Here is a 19,944-nt window from a genome sequence, read left to right on the forward strand (position 1 = left end):
CAAAACCCCCTGTGGGGTGTTAAAGGTGCAGTATAACTAATGAGAAATAAAACATCTGTTTAATCTAGGCGTTTCAAAGGCAAATCCCCTTTTGATCAAAAAATGATATTGATCTGACTCCCTCAGTTGTGTGTCGAGGACTTCTCCTTTAAACTTGAACTTTTCGCTGCAAATCAATGCTGCTGCAGCTTTTTGAGGTTTGTTTCAAAGAGGTTCTATTTAAATATGGCTGCATTTGCATGGATTAGGTCCAGCATTAGAATTCAAATTGACCTTGCAAATGTTTGTGTTTTAACCTAATGAGTGTAATATGGTTTTGTTCTGGCCTCATCGTCTGTTTTTTTTTTTTCTTTTTTTGGTCTTTTTTAGCCTGTTTCATCTTCTCGTGGACTGGTTCGTGGCCAGGTCACTGACAGCGAACCCGTGGCAGACGCGTGGCCCCTGCTGAAATGAACAGGGCCAAATATTCCCTGAGCTTCAGCGTGTCTGTCCTCACCCCTCACTCTGCATCTGAGAGGGCACCGGCTATCTTCACATCTCCCCATTTTCTTTAATTACACCTCAGCATATTGCTTTTGGGCCATATGGAAGGGAGATATTGAGAATAGATAAGATTTATAAACATCTGTCAACACCACAACATATTAAATAGAGTTGGAGGCATATTATCTGTACTCTACGCTTCCAATTAGTGCAAAATATCCAAATACTTTAGGAAATGCCTGTCAAAGGAGCAGGAAAATAATTACACAAATGAATTCTTCACTATACTTTTATTAACATTCCATGTCTTGCCTAAGTTAGTTTTCTTTGCCACCAAGCAATAGAAATTTGTACGGATCTGAAAGTTTTAGAGTAGAATTTCATAAACAAATACAGAAATGGCATGAAGAAACAGTCCCTTATTTATAACCTTAGCCGGTTCTTTCCAAAATCACTGAAGCTCAGTCAGATTGGATACCACTTGTCAAGTCTTGCCACATAGTCCTAGTAGGATTTAGGTCTGAACTTTGACTATACCATTCTAACTTGCGTGGGCAGAACAAAGTTGGAGTAAAATGGAAAATGTTGAGTAACTTATGCTTTTTGTTTCCAGATGATGGACTGAACAGGGCTGTAGACATTTTATAACCTAAACCTACTTTAGCCTTCTCCACAACTTTCTCTTTTTATTCATTGGTGTTCCCTAACAAACCTCTGAAGCCTTCATAGAATAAATGGATTTGTACTGAGATTAAATTACACGCTGGATCTGATTCAAAATTAAAATACCAAACCTAAAAAATGTGAAAAAGCTCAAGGGGTGTGAAAACATTTGCAAGACACTATATGCTTATTTTCATTTTAAAAAATACAAAAACACAAATTCTTACCAAGTCATTTTTGGTCTAGTTTCTGGAACAAAAATCCTAATACATTTTTAAAAAAAAGATAAAGGGAACTTACAAGCAGTTTTTGTAAGAAATAGGAGCTTGTTTTAAGTCAATAATTCTTAATATTATTATAAAATATACTAATTCCACTGATAATATGGGAAAATGTCTTGTTATAAGTGAAATAATCTGCCAGTGGCACCAGCAATTATTTTTTCAAACTTAAGGAATTTACTTAAAATAAGCTGCTTTATCTTGCTGAAAAGTTACATATAAGTTAGTTTTGTCTTATTTCAAGAATATGATATTTGCACTAGAAATTAGACCAAAAATACTTGTGTTTTTGCAGTGTAAACCCAACTCATTTAGTATCCCTTGATATATGCAGAACTGAATAAAATCTGCCACTGCTTATGTCAGTCACCACACCTCCATTTTAAAAAGGCACCTTCCACCACGACCACAAAGCTTCCTCAGAACACAACGGTCCTCCTCACTAGAAATGCTTATGTTGTTGCTGATGTGATTGAATCCACTGCACGCCAACAGTGAGAGGTCATTTTCTGCCTCGCTGCAGCATCAGGATGTACTGTAGACACTGAGAGACATGCGGAGAATAAAGGAGGAGAGGATAGCAGCAGGACGAGGCAACAGAGAGGTCACTTTGAAAAATCTGGATGCAGGCACATGGCAAACAGCGTCTCTGGATCTCTTTCTCGCTCTAATCCTCTCTCTGATCCACCGACGCCTGGCCGAGTCATTTGAAGAGGGCCGCAACCCGTGATCGCCGGGCCCTAATCTGAGTCCTCGGCCCGTCCGCAGTCCATCTCAGACGGCACCGGCTGGCTGCCAGCAGAGGAGTGGTAGGCTTAGCCTTCTCCAGAGAGACAGCTAGAGGTTGTCTCTACATGGATGGGCACTTCGCAGCTCAGCAGGGGCAGGAGGAAGGGGCAACATAGCAGCTGCTCTGGGCATATGGGCAGAATTCATTAAGTCTGGCAAAACAAGCCAATTGTGGAGGAGGTTTATACAAAAAAAAAAGAAAAAAAGATGCATTTGTCTGACAGAGGAGCATAGAAGCACTGAGTCCAGATATCGGAACCCACAGAAACATTCTGAGCACAAATGTCCCACGTGATAGCTTCATCCTCAGGCATCAGAGTTGATGAAGTTGATTCAAGGCCCACCAAATGAAAAAAATCTGGATCTGTTTGTGATGGGCAGAGATTGAGCTGTGAGATGCGTACACTGTGTGTCCTTGAGGACTTTCCTGAGCCTCGCCGAATGTCAAGAGACAGATCTCTGCCTCAGAAATAAACCTAATCACAATCTGTAAATGTTACAGCTGTTTCCCTAATAGACCTGGCTGCACTTTGGAGGCCTGCATCTATATTCACACACATGAACCAAAGGCAAAACTTGAATGCTGATATAGCACAGCTTGTTGGGATATACATCATTCCACATATTCTTTTGAACAAACTGTTGTATTTGTTTTATAAAATCGCTTTAACTTCTTGAGATTCTTCCTTCTGTTTTTACTTTGTTTCTAAAGAACTTGCTCATCGCTGGGTTTAACTGGTCTAAGTGGACGATGAGGTGGGAAACTGGTTGTAATTAATTATATTTGCTTTATTTTTCCCAATACAAAAATGAAAAAAGCAAGAAGTTGAATAAGAAATAAGGTTTCTTATTTTTATTAGCAACCGGAAACTTAAAATGAAAAGCAACAAAACATGTTTTATATTTTTAGTCCACACATCATGAAAAAAGACACATTTTCTCATCACTCTATAAAGTTGCAGCCATCTTGATTCAGACTTCCATCCATGCCTTTTAATTCAGTAAAAGTATAATGTATGCTAATCCGCCAGGTGTCAATAGGAACTCTGCTCAATGCATTTGAGATAATAGTGAAGAAGGGGTTGCTCCTATCGAAGAGCTGCAAGATAAAGTCAATGGCAGAGTCAATAACAATAAGGTTGTAGGCTTTAATGAGGAATGTTAATTTGAACACAATTAACTGGATTTCAGCTTAGCTGATTATCAACCTTGGACTTGTATGTAGATCCTGATAATGCTCAGTACACAGAGGACATTTTTATCTGAAACCACTTCTTTCAAATGATGGCCTTTGGGCTATTCAACTCAAAATAAATATAAAAACAAGAGACTCAGCAGATCAAAGAACAGAAATTGGCCACAGAAAGAGAACTTTTGAAAAAGTTCCGAGATATCAAGAAATACTGTACATAAAGTTATGAAAATAAATTCTTACTAAAAAACTAGAGGTAAATTAAGTCACTGTCCCTCGTCTTCCGATTCCTGACTCTCTCCTTGATCCTGTTCCATCCTGAGCTCTGAGGACACCTCTGCAAACAGATGATCCCAGTTCCAGATCACATAGTCCTGCTGAGCGAAAGTCGACGAGAACAGAGGGGGGAAGAAGATTCAGAGAGCCGGACAAGTCAAGAAAGAGAGTGGAGGGAACGGGGGGAACAAAGTATGGAGAAAGGGAAAGGAGAGCACAGAGTATTAATGTGCACATCATAAATCTTGATTACCTGGGAGACAAGAGTGGCAACCTCCCCAGGTGCTCTACAAACAGCTGGACAGGCCTTCAGTGGGAGCTCACAGGCTATATTTACTAAAATCTCACTCACCTCTTTGAACTCTTGCTCTGGTGCTAAAACCTTGGAGAGCAGCTTCAAGTCGATCTCTCCATCCTGAAGAGAGATTGCAGTAAAACCCCCTTAGCTTGCACAAACTGGGGTGATACAACACTGAGAAGACCACCTTGAAGAGAAGGGTAAATGAGATAAAGATACATAAAAATAAACGTCCTTGACTTACTAAGGTTTGGAACGTAGAGAAATGTTTCAGATCATTGTCCAGATCACGGTAGGTCATCACTCGATTCACCTGGATCCTAAGAAAGCCACAGGAGAAAATACATTTTTTAACGTACTTTATGCAAAAATAGCAAAGAAAGATTTTAAAGGAGACCTATTATGCAAAATTTGCATTTTGCACATTTTTGTACTTTCAATTGGATCTCATCTGGTTCTAAAAACATCCCAAGTGCTTAAAAAACACCCAGCCATTTTTTGGAAAAACTGAATGTTTTTTGGTGTCTGGAAAATGAGCCGTTTCAAAAACCTCCCCATTGTTAAGTCATATGCGACGGAATGACACCATTACTTAGCAACTCCAGCAGAGCTGTAGTACATTTGGTCAGCTGGTTTTACAACTGTAGGCGCTGTACAATGGCTGCTTAAAAAGTGTTTATTGTTGACTTATCATTAAGAAACACCTTGAGCATTCTTGCTGGTTGTGCATGAAGCTCTATTAGTGCTTTTGAAAGTTGTACAGTTATATAATTGTATCTTTATGTACGGTAGCCATTTTCACATACAAGTGTAAACATTGAGTAGGGGGGCCTGGACAGCAGCAGTTTATTTAGATTTAAAACGACAAGAGGCCCTAAATCAGCTCATTCTGAAAGAAGCTCAAGATAGGGAAATCTAACCAGACTAAAATCGCATCATCTAAGAATGATTTTTGAGCAAAAAGAAGTGTAAGGAATATGTTTTGTATAGCCCTTAGATGTATCCTAACCTGTTCAAGGAAGCATAATAGGTCACCTTTAAGGTTTTTATGTCACACTCAGAAGTCTGAGAAGTGTCTTTAGATAAGTTTAAAGTTTGTGGACAATCAGGCTCCACATCTTCAAGCAGTGACCACAGAGAGCAGGAGACACTTGCCAAGTGTTAAACGCCTCAAATTGAAACCCAGCTGCTTATCTGTGGGTTGGAATTAAGTAGGGGGGCTTTCAAAGTGGCCGGGGCCTAGCAGTGCATGCCAGTCCTACTTACTGCACATTACACGCTACATTGCCCCTGCAATGAGTTCAATGTGGATATTATCTTGCACAGAGTGCAAGCCCCAGCCTAATAACCTCCACCACTGTCACAGCCCTGCTACATAGTCGACACATGTCGATGTGTCTCTCTCTCTCTACCCTTTAAATCAGAGTCTGGGTGGTGAGAACAGGGATGCATAAATCTCATCAAACTATTATTCCCTTATTTCAGCAACGTCAAAGTCGGCCCGCCGCAATAAGGTGAACAGAGGACAGGTAACTTCAAAGAGACCAGATCCAGTGTCCTGTTCATAGTCAGAGATTGACTCGTTTTTCCAGAGGAAACGGGTTAGAAAAAGAATCATCTGATCGTTCAAAGTCTCACTGTTTTTGGAAAATTATTTGGTTTCCTCAACAATTTTTTTATCATAACAGATTCAGCAGTATGTAGAGGGTTGCTTTTTTTGGTTTGTTTTTATACACCTAGACAAACTTAGATCAAGTTAAAATATCTGTGTTGATTAGTACAGATGCATTTAAACCTCATAAACAGTGACAATTGTACTGCACCAAAAATCAAGAACCTGGGGTCTAGAGGTTTAAAAACGAAGCTGGCACATTTTTCATTTGTATTTCAGAATAAGTGTTCTCATGTGTTAGTAACTCTGAGCTCAGTGGGACAAAACTAAAACTGCAATCAAGAAAATCAAACATAAAGTTTATCGTTCATATATAAACCAATGAAAAAAATACTTTTATTTCTCAGAAATTCAGAACTTTATCTTTTATATAATAGAATACTATTGATTTTAATTTTTCCAAACATAAAGACTGTTTAGGGCTGAAAACACCATTACAAAACTATGCTACAAATCATCTTTGGTTGATTTTACAGAGAATGTGTAACATATATTTAGTAACATCTGGTGGCCAGGTTTGGACCCTAGATAGAGCTAAATACTGTGTAGTTCCAACATATTTACCTTGTACTGGAAAATACTACTTGTATTAAAGATGTATCTTTCATCAATACTTGGTTTAAAAACTATGCATCTGACGTTAAAGATTAAAATAACTTTTGTACCTTGGTGGAGAAGCAACTTGCATTGTCAGATCTTCTTCCTGCACCTCCTCTAGGTCTGGTATCACTGGAATATCTGAAAACACAAAACAGAAAGCACAAACAGAGAGGTGCTAAACTTTCAAAAAATAAAATAACAAGTCTGTGATTAACCAGCAAACATAAAAGTAGTGATCTAAAGACAGCATTTCCCCTGTGTATGCCTGTCAGAGGTGTGTGTTTGTGAGATTTCTTGCGTCTTTTTTGCCGCCTGCACCCTCGTAAGAGCTGCCCTGTCATCGCCATGCGGCCATGAATATTCAAAAGGTGAGACGGCAGCTCATCCCGCTGTGATGAGGGGCGCTGGGCAGGGGCTCCCCACAAAGCACCCCCCGCTACCTTAGCATTTGGGCCCTGTCAGAGCCGCCCACCCCCAGGACCTGTGGTGGCCGGCGGGCCGACCTCCATGTCCACTCTGCCACTCCGACTGGGGCCGCGTCCAGCCATGTGCAGAAGTATTTGCTTGTGGGCCCATCTGTGTGGGGTCGGAAGTCACAGCGAGGCCTGGCAGGGGCCGCAGTGCCAGGAGCCGCCAGCCCGCTGGTCGAACAGTGGGAACCCGCTTTAATTGGCTGAACGCAACAGGACAGAGGATGGCTTCACTCCCAAGAAGGACAGGGCAAACTTCCCCAGCTTTGCTCCGACTGACAAGTGAAGGCACCAAAATAATCACAGATAAAGAATGGAGAGAGAATGGGAAGAAATATAGGAATCTGATTGTGATAAATAAAGAGAAAAACTTTCAGAGACCAACTTTAAGCATGAAGACCCTTAAAGTGACTCTTTGTTGAAGCATCTTTTCAACGATTCAGGATTCAGTTTATTTGGTACCTTGCAGAAGTTCACCTAAATGATGGACTGTGTCAACATCTCTTGCCCACTGTTCTCTTTGCAGATTTTCTGTCAGATTTACTTCTGAACATTTGAAAACTTGAATTTCCTTCAACCAAAGCAGTCCTATTGTTGTCTTTGATGCTTGAACTTAGAATGACAATGCAAAATAAAATCCATCTTCATATTAATCTAGCAGACGCCTGAAGGCTTTGGTTTGGTTTGATCGGTGATCTGCCAGAAAAAGTGCATCCTTAGTCATAATGTTTAGATTGGGAGTTTTACTGTGGCAAAAAAATATGTTTCATTGGGCAGGTGCCTCAAATAATTGGTCTGAAAAAGCCTGTGGACAAGACCATAAAATGCAAACATGTCCCTTAATCCAAATCACATTTTGCACATGAACCCGAATTTTTCAAACCTAGTGAAACTATTTACCAGATCTACAGTGGTGTATTTACAGGGACTTGGAAAAAAATAGACATCTGGATGCAAGAAAGAGAAGAATCGAGTGCCAGAAAAGAAAAACAGAGCTGGACTGCATGAAGAGGCTTGTCAGTAATCTCTAACCACAGTGCTGTATCCTGAGGGGAAAGTCGATACAGGAGCTAAATAGAGGTGAGGAGATGGAAGTCTGAATCTGATGTGAGGAAATATCTTGGCATCTATGTCACCATTTCTTCAAAATAACCCCTGAAAACAAACTTGGCTACAAAAAAAAAATCATTGATCTTTGGTGGAGTAAAAGGAAAATGTTTCATTCGCAGCAAAATTCCCAGCTGAATGAGGAATTCTGACAACACCTAATTCAAAACAACCCATCAGGTTTTACTGGAAATCAAGCCCCCCCTCCTTCAGCTGATAACTTACTTCCTCTTCTTTTTTTTTAATTAAACCAAATTAAAAATGCCACACTCGTTTAGCCGCTGACAAGATTCATCTGTGTTTCTGATATCCAAATAAATGCAGGCACGGCTATTTCATATTCATGAGGCCCAGTGACACTTTGTCCTCTCATTTACAAAGCACAGCGTTCAGCAGAATCCGTCCCCCCTGGACTCCCAATCAAATTTAATGGTCTTAGTGCAATGACATCAAAAAGCTTCGCCGTCCGGCTCTGCAAACAGCCTCGTGGGTGTATATCTGTGCACACACTCCCTTTCAGACTTCCACTGGTAATGCACCATTAACACACACCATGAAGAGTTCACTGTGAATAATAGAGGCATATGCTGTCTATATGCAAAGTCTGTTATTGAGAGGGAAAAAAGGGAAAACAACTGTTTTAAATTGGTTTTAAATTCAACGTATGACTGGAGGTCAAGCAGCCGGTGTTTTCTACCAACTTCATCAGGAGGATAACTACACCTTACTGCGCTCAGCTGGACGTGCGTCAGGGTGGCTTTTGTCTGCCTTATTAGTCAGCTACATGCTGTCTCCTCGCTGAAGCATGTAAATATCAAAAAGCGGATAATAAGTATAGCTACAGCTCATGCATGCCAGTCAGTGGCTTTAGACGGGAGGACGTCTCCCCACATCACACGGGCTCCAGTAGCCGACACAGGGGTCTCGTCACATGATCACCTAGGCACAGCTCCTTTTGAAAGAGTCATAGAGCAATATTCAACACATCAGAGAGTGAGAGCGAGACACAAAACAGAAGAGTGTGTTTGCGATACTGGAGCTATTTAAAGTGACCAGCTGGAAGCGGTGGGGGCAGCTGGGAGCAGTTGACTGGCCAAGCCCTCTCTCTGTGGGTCTCTCTCTGCACTTGTAGCCAGTGGACATAAGGGATAAGGGTGTGGGACATAATCAAGATTGCAGGGGCTATCTCAGTAACCCTCAGCACTGTAATTTCCAAGGCCCCTGCCTCCAGCTTTGTATTAAGAGGTCTCCCTCCACACAGTAATAATCTTTCCAGCGGCTTTAACTGCAAGAGAAACAAACCTTTATATCCAACATTCAACTGGCCATTTGAACCTGTATTGACAATATTAGAGGTACAGCATTAGAAAGCACTTAGATTATTATGGCCACTTTTTAATGAGCTCCAGAAAATAAAATGCTGTGTAACAAAACAGAACAGCAGCAAACTACAGTAGTTTTAGCCATTAGTGATATTCACAAATTTATGAAACTCCCAAATTCAAAACGCGGGTAGTTCTCATTTCTCACCCATCCTTAGGGTGCACTGGTTTAAGTGTTCATGTTTATATAATAATTTTATACTTATGGTAGATTTTTAGTATTGTTTATATGTTGTGTTGTTTTAATTTTTTTGTAACTATGGATTTAAAGTCTGCTGATAATGTCTGAATTGTTTAATTGCAAATTAAACTATAATTCATACGGCAGAATTGATCATTTATGTTAAAATTTTTAAACTACATAAAAAATGCAGCAAAGATGGCATTTCTCATTTCAAGAATGTTGAGTTCTACCACAGACACTTTATAAAAGTATGAGCTCACATCGCAATAATTTTGCATCAGTGTGCAAAGAACAGCCTTCAAAGCAGCTGATAGTGTTGTTTTTTTTAGAATAAACTAAAAACTTATATATTAACTATTATTTGTAGTCTATTTGTTTTATTATTTTATTAGTATAGTATAATGAATACTAAAATAATGAATATTTTAGTATTCATTATTTTATTTGTTTTATCTTTTGTTTACACATTTTACATTACTTATAAGCTAATATTTCATTAAAGCTATTTTGCTTTTTGTATTTCTATGTTACTGTTTATAGCTTATGTGATTGTAATTCCACTATTTATGTTGTTATATTGACTTCTGTTGTTTCTTTTTGATAATTTGAAGTGCGTCTGTTTGCCTGTTTTTAACATCTGCATAATACTGTGTTATACACATTTAGAAGAAAAATGTTTAGAAAACATCTAAGTGGTTGACAAATATTGATTGGTTGATTTTTATTATCATAAATAAAACTGCAACAAAATATTTTAATTAATTCAATACAGTTAAAATCCCCTATACACCTGTACACTATATTTTATATGCACATGCAATAAATTAATCATTTTAATATCTAAAAATGTACAAAAAATGTTAATTTGTGAAAATTAAGGCTAACTAAAAGTAATTTGTAGGAATAAATATTTGGATTACACACACATACTTCTTTATCAGTTTATGAAGTGAGCAGTGCATGCTAACCTGTTTTTACTGAGGCTATTTGACCTTACATGTACAGCTGCTTTGCACAGCAAAAACAGAATGATCTTCTGCAGCCTTTCTTCAAAATTTTGCCCTCTCAGTCTTAACTTGTTTGTAGAGAGCACAAAGGTCACAGACAAAAAGTGATACCAAAACATTTGTATTCAGCTGCATGGGTCTGGTACTCTGTGTGGATGTGTGTTTGTGTTCAACTGTGGTTGCATAGTCTCAGTCCAACTTTTGAGCAGCTTGATTGGTGCAGCTCTGGTGAAATTTCACATAACTTTCTTGATTATATGTGAATTCTTTTTATTAAGAATTTATATAAATGTTACAGAGACAAGCCTTGATGCATAATCTTCCTCAGATTCTAGTCATATTCAAAACTCCTGCTTTAATCAAACAAACTGTAGCACAATTTTTTTTTTCAATTCGGAAATCAGACTTAGTCAAAAACTAAATGAGCAGATGAAGTTTCTGGGAAATCAGAAATAAGCACCAGCCAGGAAAAGTCCCCACCCTACCATAGAGAGTTCTATTAACAAAACCTAATTTAAGCTGGAAATATATATATTTTTTATATGTCTAAAACAATTAACAGGGGTGCTAAACAGTCACAAACTTCACTTATACTTCAGGCTGGCTCTGGTTGTTCGCTGCTGCAATAATATTATAATTTCGACAGCTCAACAAGACTTCTAATTACATTGGTTTAAAAAAGTGTTTAATATCTGTCAAAGGTTATAGCTATTAATTACTCTGACCAACGTGAACTGAAAACTTGTTATATTTCTTCACTCACTTGGTGGTCAAAAACAGACTTTTACTATATGGCAACCAGGAAGAAATATGGCAGGAACGTCAGAGAAAAGTGATGATCTGACTTGCTGCTTATTTGCTCTACTTTTAGAGGACAAATGTGCAGGAGAGACACTGAAGCACTCCTCTTTGCCAGTGAGGAGACACAAAGAATGCGGACGGCAAGGGTGCTCTTACCTCCTCCATCATCTGATCCCTGAGGGGTTTGTGGTCGCAGGCGATGGCTGTGGAATCAGGAAGTAAGATGAGGATTAATTATTTAATACGTTCAAAACCAAGCCTGATGGTGAGAACATCACAGGGGGAGAGCACGTTGGTTCTTAGTTTTGTTGATATGTCTGTTTTTGATCTTTCTCCACCTTAGGTGGAGCACATCAGTTCTTGATTTCTGTACGTTCAACACAACAAATTCTTGAAGAAAGTAAAAAAACCCATCTGGAAGAAATGTCCAAGTAAGCATTGCTGGGACAAATGTGACAAAACCACATCATAAGAGATATTCTTCAGGGAAGCACCATCAGTTTCACATGAAGTTTTGTTTCACTGCAGCCAACAAGGCACCAAGCACCAGCTGGGATGATGAGTAAATGATGCATGGCTGTGAACTCCACTCTATTCTAAGACACAGAATGGTTGTGAAACTAGAACTACAGGAAGACAGCAATAAATGTTATAGCAAATCCGTCATCCTGCTTTTATAATCACTTAGAGTGATTGTTTTTTGGAGAGCGAGCATTACTTGTAACATTCAGAATGTGCATAATGATATGGAAGATACACAAAAGTATTTAACATGAACCTTTTTCACAACAATACACTTTACTAAAACAACCATCAGATTTAATAAGGAACTTCAAGAGTCTGAGTTAACTTACTCCTCCAGGTCCTCAGCAGCTCGTCTTCTTGATGACCTGTGAATGAACAGAGTGCACGTTTTTTAGTCACAGAAAACAAGAACTTTAATCTGGGTGTATTTGAGACATGATAGAAGATGAGAGTATGTAACTGAATTGGAACCTGTTTATATGACTGAGGTGATTGTGGTTCAGTGTGTAGAACAGCTTCCTGTGTCAAATGTTGATGTTCCCTGGGTAAAGTTAAAATCTGTTTCATTGTCTGAATGTGTGTGTTTTTGTGAGTAATACTGGGCGAATAAGGCTCCAGTGTAAAGAGTTTGAATCATCACTCAGTCTAACCAGAAAAGCGTTACATAAATTCAACCCTTTATCGTTTGTTCTGTATATAGCTGATTTGATTAAATATTTCTGGATATGAATTGGATCAATTTGTCTTCAAAAGTCCCTTGAAAAGACTTGTGAAGTTGTGAATTGACATCATATTGATAAATTGAATTGAATTCAAAATGAGTTCTCTTTATCTGCATGTAATATTATGACCAGATGAAGTCTTTTCTAAATTAGTTTCCACTGCTTTCTAAACCTTGTGACCTTCTAGATCATGTAACTTTTCTTTAAACTAACATATAATTGAGGGTTTATGCAAGTTTCAGTTAAGTACATTTAAGAATGATTGAAATTGTTCTAAGATCCTCAAGATTTAAGTTTGGGACTTACATGATTCACAAAAAAAACATAATAGCTTACTAATTTTACTAATAACATAGGAAGAATTATTTAATTTAACTAATGAAAAGCACAAAAAGTCAATTTCAAGAACAGAAATCTTTCAAGTGTTTGCAGGAAATGTTGACTGTAGTTTTGTCACAGCATAAAATCATGCCAGAAATTCTTCACCAAAGTGAGGCCATTTCATAAGACAATAAAATAAATAAAAATAAAATAATGGAATAGGCAAAGAATATACTAATGTACAAATTTAAAACATAATATAATTTAATCTTAATTTTTTTGTTCCCAGTGGGAAAAATAATTTGCAACATGTCCACTCATCAAACACAACATGTTATAGTTTTGAATCAGCTCAATTTGAAACAAAACTCCATTTTGTCACTATTTCTAGCATACACTTTATTATAAGACAACCAGTAATCATTGCAGCTTAATATGAAGCTATAAAATCTTGTTTTTGGAATTTTTAAGCGGTAGAAAAACCTCTCTTTTTCATTTTGGTAGTTGTCCTGGGTGGGTGCTGCCCCCTACTGATCATTTGATTTCCCCTTTATCTTCTCTGACGTCTCTGGCAGTCACAGTGCCAGTATCAGTATTTGGAACAACAGAAGAAAGTAGTTTTTATTAAGAAACTTGTGTATTAGCTCTAGTCTACATTTTTGATTTATCACCTTAAACAGATCTCTTCTAGTGTCTCAGGAGGATTATCTTATTTAAAATAGATAAAAATGATTATTAAAAATGTGATTTTTTTTAAATTTTAGATAAACAGAATAATCAGACAAAAAAAATCTTAACGATAAATAGAAAGGATCAGAAACCCGCTGATCAATACAGCCTTATGAATTTATTCACCCCGGCCTTTTCCATCCTTTGGACGTGGTCTGACAAAACGCCAACAACAATAAACGGACAAAAGTCCAACCAGGCAAAGCGGAGATGAGCTGATACCTGGCTGCCCTTGGACTGTGTCCTGTCTGGAGGGGGGGCAGGAGGGTGGCGACACTTAAGACACATTACAGGCTGCTTGATTAAGACTCATGTAAGGCAAAGCGATAGACATGGTAAAACTGTCTGGAAAAAGTTGTTAGGGATAAAATATATTGTGACAACCTGGTTTCAAAGGTTCATCAATAAACTGACAGATCATTTAGTGTCAATTAGAAGAGATAGATCGACAAATCCCGGGATTTCTGCGCTGGGATTAGTGGGAGGAGGGCAGTGGTGATTGAGCATGAGGGGTGACATTGAAAGGAAAAGTCCTTGCCGGTTCCAGGGGGGACCATTACTTACTTTGTTTCAGAAAGGATCAATGCACATGCAAGCCCCTTTTACACCTCCTGTATTTGAATCACTTTGAGACCAAGAATCAAGAGGGGTTACGCAAAAGTGGAGTTGTATACGCTGACCTTCGATGTGTGAAAGGAAAGACCTATTGAATTTGCCTTCTTTCCTACTTGCACTAATGATGCAGTAAACTATGCAAATAAACAAAAGTGACTCCGCCTGTTCACTTCATCCCGCGTTCTTTAATCTCCACTGAGACTAAAGCAAAGGAGTGCAGTAGCAGGAGAAAGGACAAACTGTTCACTCATAAGCAGCATTAACAGTTGCAGATCAAACCTTCCAGCAAACACCAACCATCTGTTTCAAACATTTTTATGAATTCTCTATGTTGTGCTCTCTGTGTAAAGAGCAGAGTACAGTGGTAAGGGGTGATGAAGTGGCTTGAACCCCTGTGATGAAGTGGCTAGCTGACTAACACTGCCCTCCTGTGGCTGATGCATTAACCATGTCAATTACCGCCTTGCTCACAGATGAAGACGAATGGAGAGTTGCCTGCTCAGACAGGCTCCCTCTAACCTTGTTGATTCACAGCCTGAGAGCCAAATATACACTGATAAATAAGCTCATTCAGCAGCATGAGAGTTCATTAATAACGCATAACACAAGCGTGCGGGCTCCGCTTCAGCGTTGCCACTGCAGAGTGGGGGGAAAGGGTGACGATACATACTTGGCAGAACCAGATCCAGAGCTTTCCTCTGCCCAGCCACCCTGCCGCCGCGCTGGTTTAGAAGGGGGGCCCTGCAGAAAGAAAACACCTTAATGACCAAAAGATTTATTGGATTTCTATTTACTCACATACAGGATAGATAAACCAAATTTGGAAAATAGACTGTCATTTTGACCGCAAGAGTTTTTGAGTCACAGTAACATGTGTCGGTACTAGTTTAAAGAAGCAACGTTATGTGCTTAGCTTTGTAAAAAAAAAACAAAAAAAAACAATTAGAGACACACAAAAAACCGCCGAGGTTTATAGTTGTACAGTGCTGTGCAAAAAAACGTAAACCTCTTAAACTGTTCCACACTTTAGAAAATGGTTTTCAAGATCTTGAAAAGCAAATTAAGACAAGTGACATTAGCCCTTTGAATCTGCTACCAAGTACCTTCAGAAAAGATTCCAAATGTGTGTAATTTACATCCAGCTGTTCTGGGAAGGTCACAGAGATTTACTAGAGAACATTAGCAGACAAACAACCACATAAAAACCACAAACACCTTAGCAGACAGATTAGGAAAATGTGGAAAAGTTTAAAGCAGGTTTAGGTTATAAAACAACATCTCAAGGTTTGAAGCACAAAGTAGGCCATCATGTGAAAACAGGAAGAATATGTTACAACCGAAAAACAAGTTATAGGATTTTGATATTAAGCTGAGAATGTTGAAGACTTATAGCTCAAGTTCTACAAAGTTTGATTCAGGAAGGCTGAAACACATGCATGCCACACGTTTCAGATAGATTTTTGCTTGTAAAAATACCTTTTAGCACTTCACAAATATGCGCCATATTATGTTAGTTTACTATATAAAATCTTAATAAAACTCAATGAAGTGTGTAACTTATAAAGTGATAAACGTAAAGAAATGTAAATATCTTGGCACTGACCATTTCAACCAAAGTTACTTTCTTATCATCTTCTGACATGCTTAAAAAACCTCCTACTCATATAAGAACACATCAGTGTTTTCAGGAAAGATTCACCATAAGTTAAGTTGTTGTGATGCTGTATTGTACATAATGAAGCACATTATGGGGACTACATCTAGCCCAAAAATGGACTTAGACAGGGGGGGGAAAGCAGCTCTCTTTGTTTGAGTAATAAACCGCGAATGCATCATAGTCATTAAATTTAGACCCTGAGAACAAGTCGTGAATGAATGAATTCCTTTAAAGCATACATGGGTGGGCACCAGAAAAATTACTTAGAAGGAACCACAACATTTCTCATTACTATATTGGGTCTGCAGAGGACAAAGTGTTTTTGGCAAATTTGCTTCTTTTATGATGAAAGAGGAAATAATCATTTAAGGCTGGTTCCTTTGCAAAGCCATTTATCTGAATGTCACCATTAACCAGGGCAGAGGGAGAGGGAACCCACTCTATTCTACTGTATATTACCATTAAACCAGGGAGCCGAGGCTAAACGAGCTACCTCAACTTTGTGTAATTAGTAACTGTCTCTTTAAAAGGAACCGATATTATTAAAAGGCTTTCTAGCCCTCAGAATGTCTTCCAAGTGATGAGAAATCCCTTTGTTGTTTGTTATTTGATGCGTCTGACAATGACTCATTTTCACGAGGGACTACATAATAAGATCACATTTCCTTGCGAGGCATAAATTCTTCTGGCATTTCGCTCAACAAAAATGAAGAGGCTATAAGTGTCCTGAGAAACAAAACAAATCTGTGACTGCAATTCCTCATGACCAAATATGAACCTCACAGTTGTAGTGAAGCGCTGAGGCCTGTAAGGACAATTACCTCAGCCTTTGGGGTTTCTAATTTAGGATTCTCTGGAGGTCTCTGGGTCAAGGAGCTTGTGGTGCACAAACCTTCAGAGCACAAAAAAGCATCCGATTCTTTGATGTAAGGGATGCCAGGAATGTAACCAATCAGAGGACAAGGTAGTGAAACCACGTTTCTAATAATTTTAACAATCCCTGCAAAGAAGAAAAATAGCTACAACCGTACAGAAAAATGTTATGTGTGTGCACAGCAGGTCATGGAGGGCGCGAGACTATCGGCTCATACATTAGGGAAGTTGGCCTAATTTGGGAGACTAGCCTAAAGCAAGAACATTGCTGTGGTTTTTTTCACTTCGGGAATGTTGGCGGGTTTGCAGTTTGCCAGAACAGGAGATGTTGCTCATTCCAAAAATGCCAGTGATAGCAGAAGGGATTTTTAATCATCTTTCAAGAGCCATATTTCATTATTTAAAGACCTATCCTTTGTTTTATAAAGCCCTCTTTATTCTGACACCTCTGAATAAAGCCCTTCTGGAGCAGTTAGAGGAAAGCTAGTTACTATAGGAAATTATTAGAACCAGGTAGTTTATTCACCCATTATATTGAAGAGGTGTTTCACCAAATGAAACCAGTACTAACCTTTTTAGTCTATGTCCAGATTCCTATGTGTAGCAGAAAATTAACACTAAAGATCACAATGAGGCCACCAGAGCCACTGTGTAGCATGGTGATACTGAGGTTTAGGTTCATCTTCTAGCAGTACCATTACCTTAAAGGTTATGGATTTTGCTAAGAGGAATGGGTGAAATAGTCAGTAGATGTCCAAAGCTGAGAGTGATATATCTCCAAAGGACCTGGAGATGTAAGTACATAAAAATGTGGTTATATAAAGGTACTTACTTCTGGGGACTGAATACAAAGAAAATGTAATGTATGAAACACATTTCAGATTTTTATTTGGAAAAGTTTTTTTGTTTTTTTTAACCAGATATTAACTTCCTTCTGCTTCACAACTATGTGCACAAAAGATTGTGGTTATGATGTGACAAATGAGAAAAAGTATTGAGCTATACAGAATCAAAGAGTCTATTCACAAAGATAATAGAGGCACTTCCTCTAAATTACAAGGACTACATATGCACAAATTTTAACACTTAAATGCTAAAGATTCAACACACTCAGACGTAAAAGGAAATAATTAGGAAAATTGCATTTTCAAAATGTAAAACACATTTTATGATTTAAAACTTGTTGGAAGAAATAAAATATTAAGCAAACTATCTCATAAAATGCATAAATATGCACGGCATAAAAACTCCTGTAGTTTACTGACTGCATGTGTTGCTATCTAAGAAGCAGCAACTATGTTGCATGTAGAAGGTAAACAAAGATGAAGCAAACGAGTGAAGAAAAAAGTTAACTAGTTGGACCATCTGCAGCAGAAGCCATGCAAATTAACACTACCCACCTCTTCATCATCATCCTGCAATTCATGCATGTGACAAAATCAAAGTGCAAATTATGAACTTGTATTGTAAAGAGAAATATTAACATTCATGTAGATATATAAAGACCACTTACATCTCCTATTGAAGCAGAGGAGGATGATTTCCTTGCCGGCCGAGAATCTTCAAATGACTGATCAGCTGGTAAACGAGCTCTTCGGCCAGATTTGGCAGTCTGGGAAATGTAGGTTATATCTTTTTTAATTTATAATGTTTAATCTCTTTCAAAGCCAGTTGAAAACATTAAGCATTATATTTAGACAATAACATATTAAAGCAATAGCTTAATACAGTACAAAACACAGAACTTGCACAGAACCATAAAATGAACGCAAACAATTTTGAAAAGCTGATGTAAAGCCCTAGAAAACAAGTGTGATGTTAAACAAATTAGATGAAATAATGAAGAGGGGAAAAAAGACTTTAAAAATGACAGTTGCTGATGTGTTTGCTATGTGGAAAGGCAGTCGAAGTATGTGTGAGAAGTAAAACAATTTAGAGCAGTTCCATAGAAATTCATCTTTAAAATATCAAAGCATTCTAGAGTTTTGAGTTGTTATCTGTTCTGTCATATCAATTGAGATCTAAAATATACAGAAAGTTAGGGAACATGACTAAAAACTCTGATTAAAGGGGTTGATCAAGTGAAAACTCTAGAGAATTCACAGAAGTTTGGCAAAATAGTAAGATCCTAAAACAATGATAGAAGAAGCCATTCCATTACGAACTACGTTCTGGATTAGATCCCTCTTTTGGCAGATTATACCTGAACCTACATATCTTTTTTTATGCATGGATTGTTGTGCTCCAGTTCCCACTTCCTGTTTAAATAAAAATTAAGTTAACAATGCATTTACTGCGGATATTTTTCAGAGGTCAGTTTTTAATGAAGCTAAAATATGAACCACCTTCAAACCACTGAAAAAACTTAGGCACAGGGAGACTAGGAAAATACACGGAAAAGCCCAGCTACAGTGTTAAGAAAAAGCAGGAATGGCTAACCTCAAAGCTAACGGTAGTGGGACGATGTATGACAAACTTGTCTGATGTCTTTGTTCAAAACAGTTGGAAGCTAAGCTGTCTTTAAACGAAGCTAGCTATCTGTTCTACTGAAAAACACAATGAGGGCTAGCTAAAAGGCTAGCCGTAACCCCTCACTGAAACCTTAAAAAATATCATATCTTCGAACAGCGCTAAAAAGGTAAAGGAATTTTTACTAGTTTTATCTTAAGAGCTGCGAAAGATCCGAACAGTACGCTTACATTCTTTGTCACTCCACCATCTTCGAGCTGAAAGTTATCATCCATCTCTCTCCTCATAGCTGCAGCTCTTCTGTTTTCGCTTCTTCCGTAAGCATAGGCGTTACGTAGCAACGGTCACCATCGTAACGCTTACCCTCGTTCAGCCAGAAGTATTAAATTAACACGACTAATTATATTTTTTTACTTTGTTTCTTGTGTGAGAATTTATTTAGACAAGCACTTCATGACTTCTGCTAATAGTTAAAAAAAATTTTTTTAAAGTTTGTTTTCTTCCTCGTCTCAAATTAGACATGCAGTTTCACAGTCTGTCCGCCAGATGTCAGCGTCGCCCACGTTTTTGGTGTATAAAGTAAACGGTAGCACTATGCAGCGTGTTCCTTTTTCTGTACCAATCTAAAACACACCGTGGATGTTGTCACTGTTTTCCAATAAATAACTTCAATATATTAAGTTAAACATGTTCTGATATTAAACTAGCAGAAGCATACAACAAAAATAAAATTCGTTCTTGATCGTGTTAAAATATCCTTGAAAACAAAAACACAAACTTCCTTAACAAATCAACGCTTTCGAATTAATTTTCTTTTGTAGTGAAACC

At 38.1% G+C, this 19,944-nt stretch overlaps 1 protein-coding gene across 4 annotated transcripts; it reads right to left on the reverse strand.

Moving 5' to 3' along the window:
- Window positions 1–3,054: 3,054 nt before the first annotated feature.
- On the reverse strand, window positions 3,055–19,457 carry ift43 (intraflagellar transport 43 homolog (Chlamydomonas)). 4 transcript variants are annotated; one of them, XM_032548136.1, is made up of 10 exons: window positions 19,347–19,457; window positions 18,161–18,259; window positions 18,048–18,062; window positions 14,788–14,858; window positions 12,060–12,095; window positions 11,362–11,408; window positions 6,320–6,392; window positions 4,227–4,302; window positions 4,037–4,099; window positions 3,055–3,782 (listed from the first exon to the last, which is right to left on the reverse strand). In XM_032548136.1, the coding sequence occupies exons 1-10, from the start codon at window positions 19,401–19,403 to the stop codon at window positions 3,675–3,677; spliced, it is 645 nt and encodes a 214-aa protein (XP_032404027.1). In that variant the 5' UTR covers window positions 19,404–19,457; the 3' UTR covers window positions 3,055–3,674. The 4 variants fall into 4 exon arrangements, with proteins under 4 accessions (XP_032404027.1, XP_032404025.1, XP_032404029.1 ...); XM_032548134.1 differs by having other exon boundaries at window positions 3,055–3,785; XM_032548138.1 differs by lacking the exon at window positions 18,048–18,062.
- Between the last annotated feature and the right edge of the window lie 487 nt (window positions 19,458–19,944).

This window comes from Xiphophorus hellerii, chromosome 19, assembly GCF_003331165.1.
Source record: "Xiphophorus hellerii strain 12219 chromosome 19, Xiphophorus_hellerii-4.1, whole genome shotgun sequence".
Lineage (NCBI taxonomy): Eukaryota > Metazoa > Chordata > Actinopteri > Cyprinodontiformes > Poeciliidae > Xiphophorus > Xiphophorus hellerii.

What these genes read in the sequence shown, in the direction of transcription:
- ift43 (XM_032548134.1), bottom strand. Translation starts at nt 19,403, where the DNA reads ATGAGGAGAGAGATGGATGATAACTTTCAGCTCGAAGATGGTGGAGTG. An exon ending in TCTGGATCTGGTTCTGCCAA is followed by an intron (nt 12,096 to 14,787) that starts GTATGTATCGTC and finishes GTTCATTCACAG; the next exon opens with GTCATCAAGAAGACGAGCTG. An exon ending in GGGATCAGATGATGGAGGAG is followed by an intron (nt 6,393 to 11,361) that starts GTAAGAGCACCC and finishes TTGTGTTTTCAG; the next exon opens with ATATTCCAGTGATACCAGAC.